At 43.1% G+C, this 18,226-nt stretch overlaps 1 protein-coding gene across 2 annotated transcripts in view; it reads left to right on the top strand.

The window, feature by feature from the left end:
- LOC147025594 (N-alpha-acetyltransferase 16, NatA auxiliary subunit-like) overlaps positions 1 to 18,226 on the top strand; it is a 120,253-nt gene that overhangs the window by 80,748 nt on the left and 21,279 nt on the right. For both annotated transcript variants that reach the window (XM_085886710.1, XM_085886711.1), the window contains 7 exons: positions 6,738 to 6,810; positions 6,929 to 7,092; positions 7,247 to 7,399; positions 7,628 to 7,756; positions 9,478 to 9,691; positions 16,732 to 16,931; positions 17,046 to 17,154. In XM_085886710.1, coding sequence (XP_085742836.1) covers positions 6,738 to 6,810; positions 6,929 to 7,092; positions 7,247 to 7,399; positions 7,628 to 7,756; positions 9,478 to 9,691; positions 16,732 to 16,931; positions 17,046 to 17,154 — 1,042 coding nt within the window. The remainder of the gene's footprint in view (positions 1 to 6,737; positions 6,811 to 6,928; positions 7,093 to 7,246; positions 7,400 to 7,627; positions 7,757 to 9,477; positions 9,692 to 16,731; positions 16,932 to 17,045; positions 17,155 to 18,226) is intronic.

Genomic DNA, 18,226 nt, shown 5'->3' on the forward strand with positions numbered 1-18,226 from the left:
AGTTACTCATAAGTCGAAACACGTCAAGGTAATGATTAGCGTACCCGAAACTTATTTATAACCTATGAGTAACGTGTTGTAGGCACGTTACACGATCGTTGACACACGTCGAGGCACGTTACTTGTAAGTTACTCATAAGTCGAAACATGTCGAGGTAATGCTTAGCGTACCCAAAACTTATTTCTAACCTCTGAGTAACGTGCTTTGAATCTATGTGTAACGTACCTCCAACGCATATTGACGTATGTAGACATATTTGATTGACGTCTTCCGGACGACCACAGAACTTACTGAACGTGTTTCTAATTTACAGCTACCGTATAATGGCGTATTGGAAGCATTTAAAAAAAAATAAAAAAACACCAATAACTTTCGATATTTCGTCACGTGCCGTTACGTCACGTCCGATTGCCTCTTCAGTTTGCTCATGTCTTATTCTTAGTTCCTCCTCTGTGAATATTTTCTGTTTGAGGATATTGTCACGTCGACGTCGAAACTTAAAAGCAAATGTCCGAATATATTTTAAAATTCGTGATAGACTAAAAAAAATAAAAATAAAAAAAACAATGTCACCCGCAGGGTGACCCGTATCTTGCCAAAAGGTGACCACGTGTGACTTCTTCAAGGTCACACTGAGGTGAACAGAGCTGCTATCCAACAGGAGCGACTCCTTGAGGAATATCTGCCTACGAGAGATTCCGATGAGAATCGTTCTACAGAGTAACCATGAAAAATATGCGTTTGCCTCATAACGTCACGAAATGACGTCATAATGTCTCAAGCTTGACATATCTAGAAAGCACTCATCGAGGTGTTCAATTTGAGGTACGACACGATATGGTTCCTAAAACTTGAAAATTTGACCTTGGGGTCAAATATGTTTGACCTCAGGTGCTAACCATGAAGGTCAAGGCCAATCGCCACCAAAAATTAATCAGCTGAGCGCCAGACCATGAACTATATTCCCATGAAGTTTGAAGACGATCCGATCAAAATTACTCAAAAAATAAGGGTTTCGTCGACTCCCATGATTTGCCACAAAGTGACCTTGACCTTTGACCTTGACCTTCAAAATTTTGTGCACTGAAAGGGACCTCTATGGGCCTCTGATATGCGAAGTTACAAAAATTTCCAATGATAACTGTGCTATGCAGAATTTTTTATCCGTGATTACAGACAAACAAACAAACAACAAAAAAAAACATACAAGCTGACTAACATATCTTGCAAAAACTTCGTTTTGGCAAGATAAAAACAAACATCAAAATTTCAGCGTACGCCAACGTTTTACATACATTGTTATCGCCTGCCGCGCGGCGGAAGGGGGATATTGTTATCACCCGGGTCGTCTGTCCGGCTGGCTGGCTGGCTGGGCGTCAACATTTATAGCTGTGAGTGCGATAACTCATAAACTGTTCGCCATATCGATTTGAAATTTGGGTCACACACGTACCACCTGAAAAGGAGGAACCCTATTGATTTTGGGTGTGGCCGGCTCCAAGATGGCTGACTGGGGCGGCGTCAACATTTATAGCTGTGAGTGCGTTAACTCATAAACTGTTTGCCATATCGATTTGAAATTTGGGTCACACATGTACCACCTGAAAAGGAAGAACCCTATTGATTTTGGGCGTGGCCGGATCCAAGATGGCCGATTGGGGTGGTCCGTCCGTCCGTCCGGCTGGCTGGGCGTCAACATTTATGGCGTCAACATTTATAGCTGTGAGTGCGATAACTCATAAACTGTTCACCATCTCGATTTGAAATTTGGGTCACACATGTACCACCTGAAAAGGAAGAACCCCATTGATTTTGGGCATGGCCAGATCCAAGATGGCCGACTGGTGCGGCCATCTTGAAAAACATGTTTTTTCGCCATATCGATTTGAAATTTGGGTCACACATGTACCACCTTAAAAAGAAGAACCCTATTGATTTTGGGTGTGGCCGGATCCAAGATGGCCGACTGGGGCAGCCATCTTGAAATTTTTTTTTGTAATAAATGGAAAACCACTTATCTGATTTCAATTATTTTTCAATTGCGGGGGATTCCCCATCTCTGATGGTATATTTATACGTTGCCATTGTGGCTAAATCGTCAAGGTGTGACAGCGCCTTTAGCACGGTGCGTGTTGGGAAATTGGGAAACGGTAAATTGTGCATTTGGACCGACGGGTCTTGGTACCCATCTACTCGGGTTACGCACGGTTCGAGCATGATAACGGCTCGTTCCGCTCGAGGCCTGCCGTGGGTGTGAATTCCCCGGTAGCTTTGCCGCGTGGATACTTAGGTATATTGAAGTTGGCATTTAACCCTATTCCACGCGGCTTAATTATTGGCGAATCACGGTCCTGTAAGGGACATGTGCCTTTCGGAGTTCTCCGAGAAGCACGATCTAGATTCCGGGTGTTCGGTGGAGCCGACTCTACTGCTCCACCTAGCGGTCGTGCTCGCCGACAACGCCCGGCTCCACAACAATATTTCTTTAATTGTCCAAAATCATTCATTAATTGTCCAAATATATTTAATTAATTGTCCATCAGATGGATGGATGCAAATAGTCACTGTCTGTATCCATTTGATGAATGAGCTCATGAGCCAGTTGTTACTTGTCTGTGCATGGATGTAGTAGACCGCCAGCAGGCATAAGTACATTGTTCGTTGTAGAAAGTTCATACATACCAACTACCTCTTTCAGATAAACATAACGGGAAGATCGTGATACGACAACAAGGCGAGCCAACATCGATGCAGATTCCTTCATCACAATTTATTGTTTTCCATGTTTTGATCTTATCTCCTTTCCAGCTGATGTCCACTTTTGTACTTTGACCTTCGTCATTTTGTCCCATCGATTTCTGTGTCCTTTTATTATGTCATGAACAAACTTTTCATATGCTTCCTTTCCTCAAGCTTCTGCATCCAGGATATTCTCGGTGATGTCCTGAGGAACTACCATGTTGTTTGTAATGTTGATCAGTTTATCTCTCATTTTATTCTGCAACACGTCCACATCAAAGGGATTATTTCGGATGATGACATTTTTGAGGTGCCTAATATTCCTTTCTTGTCGATCCAATTTCGACTGGCTGAAATCGGTGAAGGGATCTTTCTACCACACTGAGGCTTAACATGATCTCTGTTTGAGAAGACAGTCTGGCAAGTTCTGGTGTGCTAAGGCAATACCTGAGTTGAGCTTCAGGACTTGTGGTTATCCCTGAAGAACCTCCCAAACCTTTGTGAATTTTGTCTATGTGCTCCTGTGCCTGGTGTACCCCAATAGCTGTGAATGGAATCTTGCCAGTTTGAACAGTGAGTCCACTTTCTTTGAAAATATTCCAAATCTGGGTGTACGTTTCCTCTGACTCGTACATTCGGGCAATGTATTCAGGGACATTTTGTGCATAATCAAGCCTGTTGGCGGCAAAGAACCAAATGCAAATTCTTCAAGAGAAGAGAGATGCAGGTTCCAGTCTTTCTGACGGGTACCATGGTGGAATGTAAAAAGAAGTTGAACTTATCTCATGTACATGCGAAACCATTGGTACACTGGATACTGTGACCTGGATTCATCAGTCATCAACCAATTTTTGACTAGCCATTGATGTCAAGGTCTGCAAGAGGTGCGAGTATTCATCCTGAACGGAATGGTCAACTGTTACATGCATCAGCTAGGGACTTTAGGTCATCTTTCAGGCTTCAGCAATTTGGCCATATTCTTTGAAGAAAGCCTCCAACCATAGATCATGCAGAGCCTGCAAAGTGATCACGTGACACTCATTGGCCCTCTTGTGTTTGTCAATCATGATCTGCAATACAGTAACACTGCTGTGCAAGTCAGCCTCGACCCATGCTATATCAAGCCCGCTGCCTTCACCCATGACACCCAGACATCGAAGAGCACATATTGTCACATGGAACTGTCCAGGAGATGGTTCCTATTTACCAGCATACTTTTTATCTCGGAATGGCAACTTCAACACATGTTTGTATAGGTCCATGTCCAACCAAACACAGACTGGCTGTTCATCTTCTGGCTCTCTGGTTAGTTCCTTGATTTTTGTCAATTGAGTGAGTGATGTTACCAATGTCTTCCAATCTTTTGCAGGAGCATTGATCAAGGGTAAGACATGCACTTTGTCTTGCATGTTGTTAAGGTTTTGACTAACCTTAGATTTGAAAGCTGTACACAGAGGGACTCTATATTTGTGGCTTGTATCTGGAAAGCACCATCCTCCATTGCGCAGGTTCAGTTTGTGCACAACTGCGGCTGAAATGGCGGACAATCAACCAAGCAAGATCCTGAACAATGGCTTGTGCAACAGATTGCCCATGGCTGAATATGGCATACTTTGGATAGTGTGGGCTCACAAGGGGGTTTGGGTTACCAACAATAGAACAATCCTCTAATGTCACAATAGTTTTGGGAACATCTTTCAATTTTGTCAGTGGTACATTGTTCATTGGCAATGGCTCATTTACTGGCAAGGCATCATTTGATTATTTCTGGAAAATAGATTCTGACAAAGCATGGAAGGAATCCTTGCCATCAGGTGTGTCAATATGGGCGTCTATGTTATCAATCACGACTCTGAAGGGTGTTTTAGTATTCATACCGGGAGGTACATAGACGCCACCATTAGCATTGGAATTCTATTGAACAGCTAATGCAATCTGGGTTCCTTTATCCAATGTTTGGGTATATGAAATGCCTGCGTTGATATTGGCAAGTACATCTATCATTTTCTTGTTAATGTTGTGAAAGCAGTGCAGGGACATGCCTACAGCTAGTGGGAGTTTCATTGTGGGATCTAAAGTCAACAGATGTAGACTTTTGTTTGTATGATGCCTGTGTTTTTTGTCTTGAAGGCCTGTAGTATTTGCTGTGACAGGTGAATGATGGATTTATTGAGTGTATTTTCATGTGTATCAGAGCTTGATGCAGCTTTTCCCTGTATTATCCACTTCATCAATAACCTCAATTCATCTGGAACTACATCAGAATCATCTGTTAGGAGTGATCCACCAAATTTCCACGACTGATATTGTTCAGTGGCTTTTCGAATAAGCAAAGCACATTGAAAGATGACGTCAACTCCATCTTTGATTGAATGCTCTTCAACGGCAGCATTCCCAATTTTCACCGTATGGATCAGGCTTGGTTTTGACGGATCATTTTGTCTACTGAACTGCATCTGTTCTATGTGTTGCTTTATACCATGTCTGAGAGCGGCTTTCTCCAAAGTTCTGTTTTGACCATCGTCCTCTCTCAACATATTCTCATCGTCCTGTTCAGCTTCATCAAAGGGAATTATTTCCCCTTGGTTTAGTCTCTCATCAACTGACTGTAAAACTGCATTTCGGCAGCAACAAAGTTTATTGTCTGTTCTACAGATTCTTCTGATGATGTAGCAGGGGATGATGAGGAACCGACAATGTTTGCACTTCCTTGATACTTCTGCCAATTTTCTGTCATGCAAGCTTTATGATAAAGAATGTCCCTTAAAAGAGCATCTGAAGGAGCTATCAGCTCAGCAGAGTTGACATGCCACTGTTCATTTCCAGAGGTCTCTACATTGTGAGCAATTCTTTTGCCAACATTATGACTTCGGCAGCCATGAAGTTGATCCTTGACAAATCTTGATCCCTGGCAAAAATTCAGTTCTCTTCAATGATTATTTCCGAGATCTGGTGAATGTCTTCTCTGCAGAAATTGTTTGAGCAGGCGGCCCATGCTGTGACTTTGCTTGCCGTCCTTTCCTTTTCCGAAGCAGACCAGTATCTTCATTGGTGACAGCTCTTCTATGACGCTCTTCTGATCGTTTGATGTGTAATGCACTTGTACAGTTAGCGTAACACGCTTCGTGCCACAAGATGTTGTTATCCTTCAGGTCTGTTCGAGAGGTGCCCTGCAGCCGAACCTCGATAACCACAAACTCGTTCTCACCATATCCTGCTCTTTGGTTTCCAACATTTAGCAGTTTATTTATGCTGTCATCCTTTGGCTTGGTAATCACATTCTCAAGGCTCACACCCTGGCGGATAATACAGCGTGAATAGTCTGTTTCCAGTCGAGCTCGTTTGGTGTGTGTATATCTGCTTTCTCGGCATCCATGATCTGAAAAAAACCCAAAAGACAACATGTACTGTTTGAGTTTAATATGGTGAAATGAGAAATTACATGCAGGTACATAAAACACTGATACAATACAAAAATTCAACAACCTGTTCAACATGGAATACAACAATACATAATAATATACCAGTAGGTTGGTTCGTACGTTTTTTGTGCCCATTTTATCATAAAAAGGCCAGTCTAAAATCATAAAATCAATCCTTCCTATTTATTTATCAGATGAACATTTGAACATAAACTTTATCCAATCTGAAATGCCCTCATAATTTTTCAATCCAGTTCTAAATTGATGGGTTCATTATGTCGGTAAAATTTATACTAACTTTAGTCCAATTTTAAGATGGCTGCCATACCATGAAGATATGGCCTTGGAAAAAAATGTCAAACAATTATTTTTTTTTTCTTCACATTTTCGGCCCAGAACAATAAAATAAAGCACATTTGCAAAAATCTTTTTGAAATTTTCACGCCAATCAGATGTGTGACATAACCGAACAGGCTATCTGTTGAAAAATGCATTCCAGTGATCGTGTGAGAACCAAAAAACCCACAGAGTTTGTCACCACGGTGCCTTTCCTCAATGGTATATGTGCTTTGCAGGTGGTTGTGATCGAGGATCTCGTCTTAAAGTATGAGAAAAATCTACGGACAATCGGCCAGTATTACCCTGATGGTAATTGTCTGATTTATAAAATGACATAGAGTCTCAATTGCTCAGCTTGTCTGTTGAATTGCATCCCATTGACCCATGTCTTTGCCTTCTATCTTTACCCATGTCTTTGCCTTTCTAGGGGAACTGGAGCCTCCGAGCTCTCTACTGTGGGTTCAACACTTCTTGGCGCAGCACTATGATGCATGTGGGGACACGCAGCGGGCACTGTTCTACATTAATGCTGCAATTGACAGCACGCCAACGCTGATTGAGTTGTTTTACATTAAGGCCAGGATTTGTAAGGTACTGTGCCCTGATCAACACTTGGCCATCAAGACTCCCTTCTTTGGGTGTCCTCAACACGATTGCTTATTATGACACCTGAAATGCAATTCTGTAATTCCTTATTGAGTGCCCACTGTGGTTGAGACATTGAGGCTTGTTATTGTGCATCCAGCATGCTGGTGACCCCCTGGAGGCCGCACGGTGGATGGACGAAGCACAATCGTTGGACACGGCTGATCGCTTCATCAACTCAAAGTGTGCGAAGTATCAGCTACGTGCTCGCCTTGTGCGAGAGGCTGAAGAAATGTGTGCAAAGTTCACTCGTGTACGTTTATTTTATCGCGCATGTGTGCACATCTACCTGCATCTGTGCATGTCGGTGCATGGCTGCCTGCTTGCATCTGAATCTGTGCGTGCATGTCTGCACGTGTGTGCGCACGACAGCTTGCGCTCGTGCAGTATAATAATAACCCACTTGCACTGCAAACCCTTACAAGGCATCTTCCACCTTCCAATCATTCCCCCTCTCTTGTATTTTCCCTTCACCCTGCAGGAGGGAGCTCCTCCAATGGAGAACCTGAATGAAATGCAGTGCATGTGGTTTCAGGTGGAATGTGCTTCTGCATACCGTGCACTCCATCGTTATGGAGATGCATTGAAAAAGTGCCATGAAATTGAACGGGTAACGGTCCCTTCCTATGCTCTTATTTCGCATTATCAGTCTTATATGATGGCAGTTGAAATTGTTGCAAATGAGGAACAGAGCTTGGATGAATGATTACACTTTGAACCACATTGGAGGAAACTCTGGCGAAAGCAACTTACATGCTCTCCACCCTCAATACGCTCCAGAATTTCATGAACTCTTCCAAGGGAAACAGCCAATGGATGAATGGTTCACAGAAGGAAACACTTTTAATCCCCAATTCTGTAGAAACCCATCTACACAACAAATATAGACCAATAACTTACCTACCAACAACATACAAACTTTTTAACAGGTATAATCACCGACCACCTCACTCAACAAGGAGCTTCAGATGCAGAGCAGAAAGGATGTAAGGGAGGATGCTATGGAACAATAGACCATTTTTTTGTTAAACAAAACCATACTTGAAAACTGCAAGCTCTGACAAACCAACTTCTTCACAGCCAAGATAGATCACAAAAAAGCCTTTGATAGTGTCCCACAATCATGGATTATAAAATGCATGCAAGTGTACAAAATTGATCCTCAAATAGTCACACTGATTGAGAAAGCAATAACGCTCTGGAACACAACGCTGGTACTACCTTACCTGGAAGGAAAGATTGAAATCCCAGGAGTAAAGATATGACGTTGTGTCTTACAATGTGACATCTTCCCCCCCCCTCCTGTTTTGTCTGGGCCTGGACCCACTGAGTAACCTCATCAATGAACAAGGACACGGATACAATCCGATATTGGACAGAAAAATAACCAAAGAAACAAGAAAGGTAACACACCTGCTGTACATGGATGATCAAAAACTCTTCGCCCCAAATGATGAGAAATTGGCAGATCAACTGAAACTAGTGAAGTGGTACTCGGAGGACATTCATATAGAGTTTGTTCTTGATAAATGTGCCAAATGCATATTTGCACTCGGAAAAACAACAACAGACAACATCTCAATTGATCAAAGTACAGTACAGGAACGAGATAACGAAGCATCCCACAAATACCTCAGAAAAGAAGAATAGAACAAATACCTCACTTCCTAAAGACGTTTTCGTGGAGCTGGGGAAACAGTATCCACTCGCAAAGACACCGGAAATTCCATTGCAACAAATGTTGCTTGACTTGAGCTCTGTTTAATTCGGGTTTTGAGGTCAATTTACCGTTGAAGCGTGATGTCATCGATGCCGCTCAATTGGTGCTCAATGGGATTAACCCAAAAGTAAAGCATGTGGTTGGCCAAATGTATCATCTGGAACAAAGATGGGTGAATGGGCCAACCAAGACTGTATCAGACACAGCAGCAACTATTTTAACGGTGGTATGAATGCTGTTCATTCAAATGGGATTTGTGTTTAGAACATCAACAGAATGTGACAGGTAGATTGAAGTTCCGTTTGGCTTCTCAGACTTGTTCTGATTTCGTACTTGCATTAATCGAAGTTTTCTGAAAGGTTGAAGGTTTCGATTGCAACAAAGTTTTTGGCGGTCAGTTTTCGATCTTGGAGTAGAAAATAATTTAATTTTTTGGAAGAAATCTTTCATTTTGGTCAGTGAATAAAAACTAAATGTTTATGATCGTTTTCCTACTTTGTGGTACTCCAAGTACTTGTAGCAGCGGTTGGGTTCGCCTGGGTACATACGTGGCGGCGGCCGCTGTCTCTGCCCAACTCACCCGAATGTTCTCAACTTTTCCTCATTTGCAGCATTTTGTGGAGGTCACGGATGACCAGTTTGACTTCCATACGTACTGCATGAGGAAGATGACGCTTCGCGCGTACCTGCAGCTGCTGCGCCTCGAGGACGGGCTTCGACACCACCCGTTCTTCTTCCTCGCCGCGCGTTCTGCCATTGAGATATATTTGCTGCTGCATGACAGGCCGCTTACCCGCGAGAGCGCAGCTAACGAGTCTGCCGAAGGTGTGTTCTATCTTTCCAATTTAAGACCCGTGATGTTGGCTGCATCTGCATGTAGAAAGTATCAAGATTTTTAATCATAGACAGGAAATGCAGCACCAAGTTGAATTGTGAATGAAAGGTGTTGATAAGCATTTCAACTCTGGCTGTTTTGTTACCATAATGATACTCCTTTGCATTTGCTACATGTTATCCTTTTATTTTATTTTATTTTTCGAATTTCCTCTGTCATTTAGCTCATCCTATCATTGTGAAGCAGAATTCGCAAAGCATTGGATTGTTCACCCACTAACAGGGAACGTGCACTGGGTTTAGACCATTGTTAGGTTCGTTTTACCCGACTGATGCTTGTTGTCCTGACAGCAACTCGCATAAGTACGAGAGGAACGCGAGTCAAAAATTGGCAAAGCACCTAGCTGATGTACGGTACAATGCTCCTCTCTGAGAATTAATCGCTGATTGCATCTCGGTCTTAAACCCAACTGAAAAAGGATGATGACAGGCATGTAAGGAACATCATGGAGATTTCGAGCCACAAGGACAGGTGTTGGTGAAGCGTTTGGCATGTCGGAAATGCACTTGTTTACTGTTGCGACACGTCCGGTCATTGCACATGCATATTTGTCGTGTGTCTTGCACGGAATAATTTGTATTTGACCGGAATGATGTTCATATGCATTTCTTTGAATACAAAGTCAAGCCTCACGGAAGAGCAAAAACACTGAATGGATAGGATCGAACAGAACAAAAGGAACAGTAAGTAGAAAGGGGGGAGAGAACACCAACACCAGGCGTGAATGAAAAAAAGAAGAGGGAGATTTGGACAATTGAGAGAAGTGGGGAGGATGCACGGGGTGGACAAGATGGATACAGAGGCAGACTCAGGAAGGCAACATTCTGGTTCCGGTTCATTCGACTTCGGCTCCGGTTCTTGAGCGACGGTGGCGGTTCTCTTCAGGGTCTCTGCCAACTTTCTCAAAGATAAGTTTTCCAGTTGTTTTTGTCGCACTTTTACTGTTATTTTGTTATCTCCGTGTTTACTGTGTGCTTATAGTTCGGTTTTGTGTTAAAACTTGTGTTAATTGGAGAGTATTCGTCGTCTTTTCACATCGGGTTTCCTTTCGGCCTACCCTCCTCCTTCCCGTCTGTGTTCACGATCTTCTTGTTGTATTTTCTCCTTTTCACCTTCAGTTGTTATTTTCTCCACTATACCTCTACCACTCCTTCAATTTCCTCCCAACTATACCCTCTGTTTCATGTCTTTAAATATTAAAAAAAAAAACAAAAGAAACAAGAATCTTTTCCCTTCTCAACTTTCCCTCTCGTAACCACATGACTTCCTCGACAGACTCTTCCTCGTCCTTCTTCTTCCCTTTCCATATTTCCAATCCCACTTTGATGGTGAAGGTATTCACCACTCCCCTTCATGACTGTTTTCTTCAATCTCTTCCTTTACTCTGCCCCCCTCTTCCCTCATCTTCAAAAAAACAAAGAAACGGTCTCTTAAAATGTTTCGACTTCCTCTCTCTACCGTGCTCTTCTTCTTCAAAAGCTGATTTCAATTTGACCTTTCTTTCATCCCGTATCAAAAAATAACACCTGTTCCAATGCTTCCTTCCTCCATTCTCTAAATTCTTCTGCACTCCATCCATCCTCCAACGTATTTATATGTATCTCTGACCGACAATTTTTTTTTAATTCCAGTTTGCAATCCATGTTCATGTTCCATTTATCCTTCTTTTTTTTTTGTTCATCCCACCTCCTTAAATCTACCCCTCCTTACTCCTCCCATGTTGCCCCCATCCTACCTCCTCTCTTTGCATCTCTCCCCTGCCCTCTGCTTCACTAACACCTCCCCACTCTGGTATCACAAAAAACTCCAAGGGTCTGATGGCCATTTCGTCAGCCTACTTCTTTCTCTTTTGATTGCTGGCTGGTCTAAGAAGAGGTTTTCTCTGAGCTGTTCTCCCATAGTAGCCCAGTTGATGAAGGTACCGACAACAGTTATTGAGCTAACTTGGACCTTCTTCTACAACATCTGCTGCCTTGCAATGGGGAGTTTTCTCAATGGACCGCTTGACAGCTTGAAGACACCTTTCTGAGGGCCCAGATTGACCAGAACGGGAAGCTGTGGATTCCTTTCCTTCACTGGTGAATTGCACAGTCACCCGATTGACCGTAGAAAGTGGAACGCCAAGGTTCTGAGCTATCTGATGCTGGCTGACTCCACCTTTCAAATGGCCAACAATTCGTCCACTTTGAAAATCGGAAAGTTTGTGTGCTCCCTGGGTTCGATGCATAGTTAATTGTTGTACAAGACCCAGGAACTCGTTTCTCCAAAGAAATAGTCAAGTATTAGTACAAATCACTGAGTAAAACTGTGTTTATACAGATGAAATGAAGAAATTTAAGGTGTCTATTTAAGCATGAGTCACATTTGCTCTACGGCTAGGATACGGCGGCTGTACCCCCCTCCCCCCTGAATTGACAGAAAAGTGCGGCGGCCGCAGAGTTTCTGAGGTGGCCTCAGGGTGGCCATACACCGTATGGCTATCTTTTACAGGCCGTAGGGGTCTCCGTGGAATTAAAGCGCGGAGTTATAACTTTTTTCATTTCTAGGTTGGCCGTAGCAATTCGACAAGCCGTAGCCATGACGTAGATGTGTTCCACGTCGACCGTGCGTAGGGCGTACGGTGGGCTTGCGTTATTCGTGCAGCTGCCGTAGGCTCTTATCAATGAAAAATGAATTTTGCCAACCCCCAAAAAATTACGGCGGCCACACTATTTCCACGGTCGCCGTAGGGTAGTCCTAAGGCGTCCCTGTGTTCAACATACGGTGGCCTTGCGGTCTGTGTGACTACCTGCGGGAAACACAGGGTCGACGCACGGTTCCCCTACGCCTGCCGTGCGTCCTACATACGGCCTCCGTGGCAGTCTGCATCTACCGTGCGTCCACCGTGCGCTACCGCTAGAGATCGGAGTATAGGTGTTTGCCACTCACATCATCACATTTCACCAGCAGCTCAGACCAGACACATCACCATGCCTCCAAAGAAGCGATCATACATATGATCATACATATGTCGCATATGACAGATATGAGATATGATATACATAATGAAAAGAACTGGTATATATACCCACTCGTTACCGTCCGTCTTGCCGCACGTTCGCCTTAGGGCCCCCCTGCGGTCGCCTTGCGGGCACCTTGAGGTTACCTTGCGTCTGCTTTGAAAATTCAATGGCCACCGCAGGGACGCCCTAAGGTCACCGTGCGACATCAAATCAAAGATCGTACAGCACCCCCACGTTTTCGGTCTCCACAATTTCTAAATACCCCGTGCGGCTCCCTGAAAAAAAACAAAAAAACATATGTGACTGCTACATTGTGTGACCGTGGAAATACTGTGGCCGCCCTATAATTGCTAGTGGCTGTAGATTTTGTAGACCCTACGGCCGCCGAGCCAAATGTGACTGAAGCATTACTTCTGTCATGTCTGTGTACACACACACACACACACACACACACACACACACACACACACACACACACACACACACACACACACACACACACACACACACACACACACACACACACACACACACACACACACACACACACACACACACACACACACACACACACACACCTGGATATCCCTTTCTTGCCGGAGTTTATTTTTTAGGTTGCAGGTTATAAACTGGTATTTTCCCGGGAATTTTATCTGAAAAGTGCCCTGTGTACATGATGGTGGATTGTACACAAGTGATTACAGAACCCGTTTGTCTTTGCAAGCTGAAGCCTTCACTTTCTTGTCCATCAATCTATATTTTTCTCTTCAGACTGCCCTTTTCTCACAGTTGGTTTTACTCCAAAGTTTCTTCTTGTATTCTTTCCTCTTGGCATTCGTGGACCAGGTGCCATTGCTAATCCATTCCTGTTTTAATGAGCTTGCATGCTGCGGTATTTCAGCAGTCAAAGTGCAAGCATCTTTTCTAGATTGCCATACAACCAGGGTTTTCCAAGCTATTGGCTCGAATTTCATGTTTGTTTTCAAGTTCGAGCTAAAACTCTTGCCGAACTGCATTGTCTTTTAACCTTCATGGGGTCAAATGTCAGATTTGTCATCTTTCTCGAAAGTCTTTTCAATTTTACTATGATATATGTTCTGCAAATAATTGTCACTTGAAGCATCTGCACCTCCCGGGACACCCGTGTCTTTCACCGATCGTCTGAACTTCTTCATGCAAAAATGATCAATTTTATTCCTCGTTACACCATCAGGAGACAGCCAGCTAAACTTATGGTTGTTCTTGTTGGAAAAATTGAATCAATTATCCACCATTCTATCTGCCAGAACAAAATTCAAAAAAACGTTCCCAATTTTCATTGATAGCACAGTGGATCCCTTCCTTTCCATGACGTCTTCAACTCCCTCATTGTCATTCCCAACTTTGGCGATAACCTCGCCTGTCACCCCAAGAATATCGTGTTGAGGATCCTTGCCTCCACTCACTGAGAGGGTATTACAGAATGTTTTTATTTTTTATTTCCTCGTCAGGGTTCTCCTTAGTTGAGGCATAGCAAAGAATGAGTCATTTTAAATATCTTGCTTGAAAACTTTCTTTCTTTCATGAGCCTACAGCTTATGGGATCCCATTCTATTCATGAGTTGTAAGTCTGTCGTCCCAGAAGGAGAGCACCACTTTCACCGCCACCCAATTCCTTCCCTGGGTATTTCAAAAGTTTTGTCTTTATTTGAGATTTTCATCAATCCTGAGCCTGATGACCTCCATTCACTCATTTGCAATTTATAATTATCCATTGTGAAGAAAATCTGTGTGAGCTCACAAACTTGAAGCATTGTTACGACATTCCAGAAACCAAAATGTAAAATGCTCTTTTCTTTCAGAAGTGAACTCTTCTGGTCAGCAACTCCCAGTCGGGTTTGATGGCTTGCCATCATGCAGTCCCCTGCGTGACTGTTCTCTCCATCTGGAGTCGAGACCAAGATGGCTGCCATTTTGGCATCTTCTGATTTCCGTTTCTGTGACATTGTTGTCTTTTTGATGCGTACGGATGCCAACCTCATGTGAAACCCCAATTTCTAACCGCTTCTACTGGCCCACTATAGAAGAGGTTTGTCGTTTGCCATTGTGGTCGAGTTGTTCTCATCGGCTCTTGGTCATTGGAGAAGAGATTCTCTCGTTTGCCAAGGTTACGACATCCTTACCTGATGACCCATTGCTGGGGGCCTATGTTGGTGCTCGCCAGAGTATATCCACACAACGGTGGGCCATGTGTATTGCACCTGGAGGGCCAGGACCTGGTCCTCTTTGTTTGGTAAAGTTAACAATCTTGGCAGGTGCTCCAGTGTGACCATCCTTAAATTTCTTGTTGCACCAATTATTACCTCTGCCACCTAAGGTGAAGGAGGTTGTTTTCACCCCCTTTTTGTTTGTTCATTACTTTCAAAATGGGAGATTTTTCAAGCATATTGGTTAGTCGATTTTGTTATTGTAACTTCGCATATCAGAGGCCTATAAAAGGTCCCTTTCAGCGCACAAAATTTTGAAGGTCAAGGTCACTTTGTTGCAAATCAGGGGAGTCGATGAAACCCTTATTTTTTGAGTAATTTTGATCGGATCGTCTTCAAACTTCATGGGAATATAGTTCATGGTCTGGCGCTCAGCTGATTAGTTTTTGGTGGCGATTGGCCTTGACCTTCATGGTTAGTACCTGAGGTCAAACATATTTGACCCCAAGGTCAAATTTTCAAGTTTTGGGAACCATATCGTGTAGTACCTCAAATTGAACACCTCGATGAGTGCTTTCTAGATATGTCAAGCTTGAGACATTACGACGTCATTTGGTGACGTTATGAGGCAAACACATATTTTTCATGATTACTCTGTAGAACGATTCTCATCGGAATCTCTCGTAGGCAGATATTCCTCAAGGAGTCGCTCCTGGTGGATAGCAGCTCTGTTCACCTCAGTGTGACCTTGAAGAAGTCACACGTGGTCACCTTTTGGCAAGATACGGGTCACCCTGCAGGTGACATTGGTTTCTTCTGTTTGTCTATCTGTCTATCTGTCTGTCAATCGCCTACAGGTCACAATTTTAAACCGATATTCACGAAACTTCACCACATGGAAGATCGTTTGTCATAAGGAAGAAGCCTATTGTTTTTGAGGTCAACATAGGCCAAAAGGTCAACATCGGCCGAATTTCTAATATCCTTCGTTTTCATCCAATTCACTTGGAATTTGAAGAGGAGTTGCATATTTGGTCATTGAATTCAACAACCAATTATTTTTGAGGTTAAATTTGATGGATTTTGCAAGTATCGTGTTCTGCACGACGTCATCTTCTTGTTTGCTTGTCTGTTTGTGTTCAGGTTGGGTGTATGATAACGACGAACTGGTTAGATTTTGGTGAAGATCCGGATACGGATCTGATAGTTTTTTCAATGATTCTTCACCATTGAGAGATGGGGCCAAAAATGATAGATGGCACGATATCTCAAAAAGTTGGGGACGCATTCGGATGAAACTTGGTGGACAGGTTGGGTGTTTGGTTAGAACGAATTGATTTGATTTTGATGAAGATCTGGATCCGACTATTGGAATCTTAAAAGTGATTCTTCACCATTAAGAGAGAGAGCTCAAAAACTATACATAGTGTGGTATTTCAAAAATGTATTGGGCCAGATATGTTCTTGTGGATCAGGCATTACAGGGCGGAGGTATGCGCTCGACTGAGTGCCCTTCTAGTTGGATATGTGTTGTCAGGTAAATCTCACTGCCAAGGAGAGTGTTTGATTTACTTGCAACATAAATAAGTAAAACAAATGCTTTGCTGCAATTACATCTTCATTAAAAAGAATTGATGACCCAGTGTGTTCATGTCTCTGTGCACAAGGAGTCAATTTGTGAAGCTTAAACAAGCAAATAAAATGATTCGTTTATTAGCCCAAAAATTGTTGGCTCATGCGTCTCTCGGTGGCCTAATTTAAATGCCTCCGTCATATCCACAGAAAACCTTTCCTCCAAGGAGCTGAAGAAGCTGCGCAGCAAGCAACGCCGTGCCCGGCGCAAAGCTCAAGAAGAGCAGCTCCGTCGGAACGCAGAGGAACGGCGCCATCAGCAAGCTCGCAACACGCGGCGGCGGAAAGATGACGACGACGATGAGGGAGCGGGCGGGAAGGAAGAGCTGCTGCCTGAGAAGTTGGCTCGGGTCGGTATGGGTTTGGGATTGTGATTGTTTCGTCCCTTGGTGATTTGTATTTTTATTGCTCCGTTTATCCCAGTTCGATCCGCTTGATGTGTATTTTCTCTCCCCACGAACCAGCCCGAATGCCCGATGGAGGAGGCTGTGAAATTCTTGGTACCTCTGCGCTTGCTTGCAGCCGATCGCATCGAGACACATCTCATGGCTTTTGACATCTATCTGCGAAAAGGTTCGATTTGGCAAGAAGAAGGTTTATGTGATAATGCAGATACTCTAACGGAAAATATTTATATTAACGTGGTGTGTGTGCGTGTGTGCACACCAGCTTTATATGTTACTAGATGACCCATGAACCCGTTGGGTTCCCGTTGTGACAGCGGTTGATGAAAAAATAAAAATTAAAAAAAAAGACAATTTTTATGTTATTTAGTGGTCAAACTTTAACTTGAAGAAAATTTGAGCATTTACCTCAGGAGTCATCGTTCGACGAAGCACGCGTTTAATGACAACATTCTTGGTTGATCTCCCATCCTTCATTAATACTTTGACATTTTCCTTCACCTTTCCTCTGCTAAGAGCCACATACAGTTGTCCATGCTGAAATATCGGTTTCTCGAGGTATATCAACACATTCTCCATGGTTTGTCCTTGTGCTTTATGGATCGTCATACCAAACTTGACTGAATCAGGAATTGACTCCGCTTAAGGGGAATGTCTTCGCCTTCTGTCAAATTGAGCGTTATCCGAGATATCATAACAATCTCATCTTTGAAGGCTCCAATGTTGATTTTTGCAACGATCAGATTATCGTGTGGCTCTTCCACAATCATCCTCGTTCCATTGCATCGCCTTGGGGGTTCCAAGTTTCTCATTAAAATGATTGGAGATCCTTTTTTCAACTCCAATTTGTGTGGTGGTAATCCAGAGATCTCGACTGAATCGAGGAATTCTGTTGGAAATTGAGGAGCATTGTTTCCCTCAGTCACAGCATTGAAAGAAAAGTACTCCTTCATGATTCCAGGGAAGCGTCTGATACATGTAGAATTGAGGCTTCTCATCATATCGTTGAGTGGAACTAAGATACAATTCTTGGAGAATAATTCAACAGGATTGTCGAATGCGGGATCGATAAAATCAATACAATCCTCCATTGTTCTTGCTAATAGAACCATGTCTTCTGGCATTTCAATTTCATCGTTTTCATTCTTTGAAATCCTGTCTTCTCTGAGTTTCGACAAAAATTGAGAATAGTTGCCTCCTCCCTCTCTCAATCGCATATTCCTCTTCAATTGAAACTTGGT

Source organism: Eptatretus burgeri, chromosome 6 (genome assembly GCF_056783735.1).
Source record: "Eptatretus burgeri isolate ZD-2024b chromosome 6, Ebu_testis_v1, whole genome shotgun sequence".
Taxonomy (NCBI): Eukaryota; Metazoa; Chordata; class Myxini; order Myxiniformes; family Myxinidae; genus Eptatretus; species Eptatretus burgeri.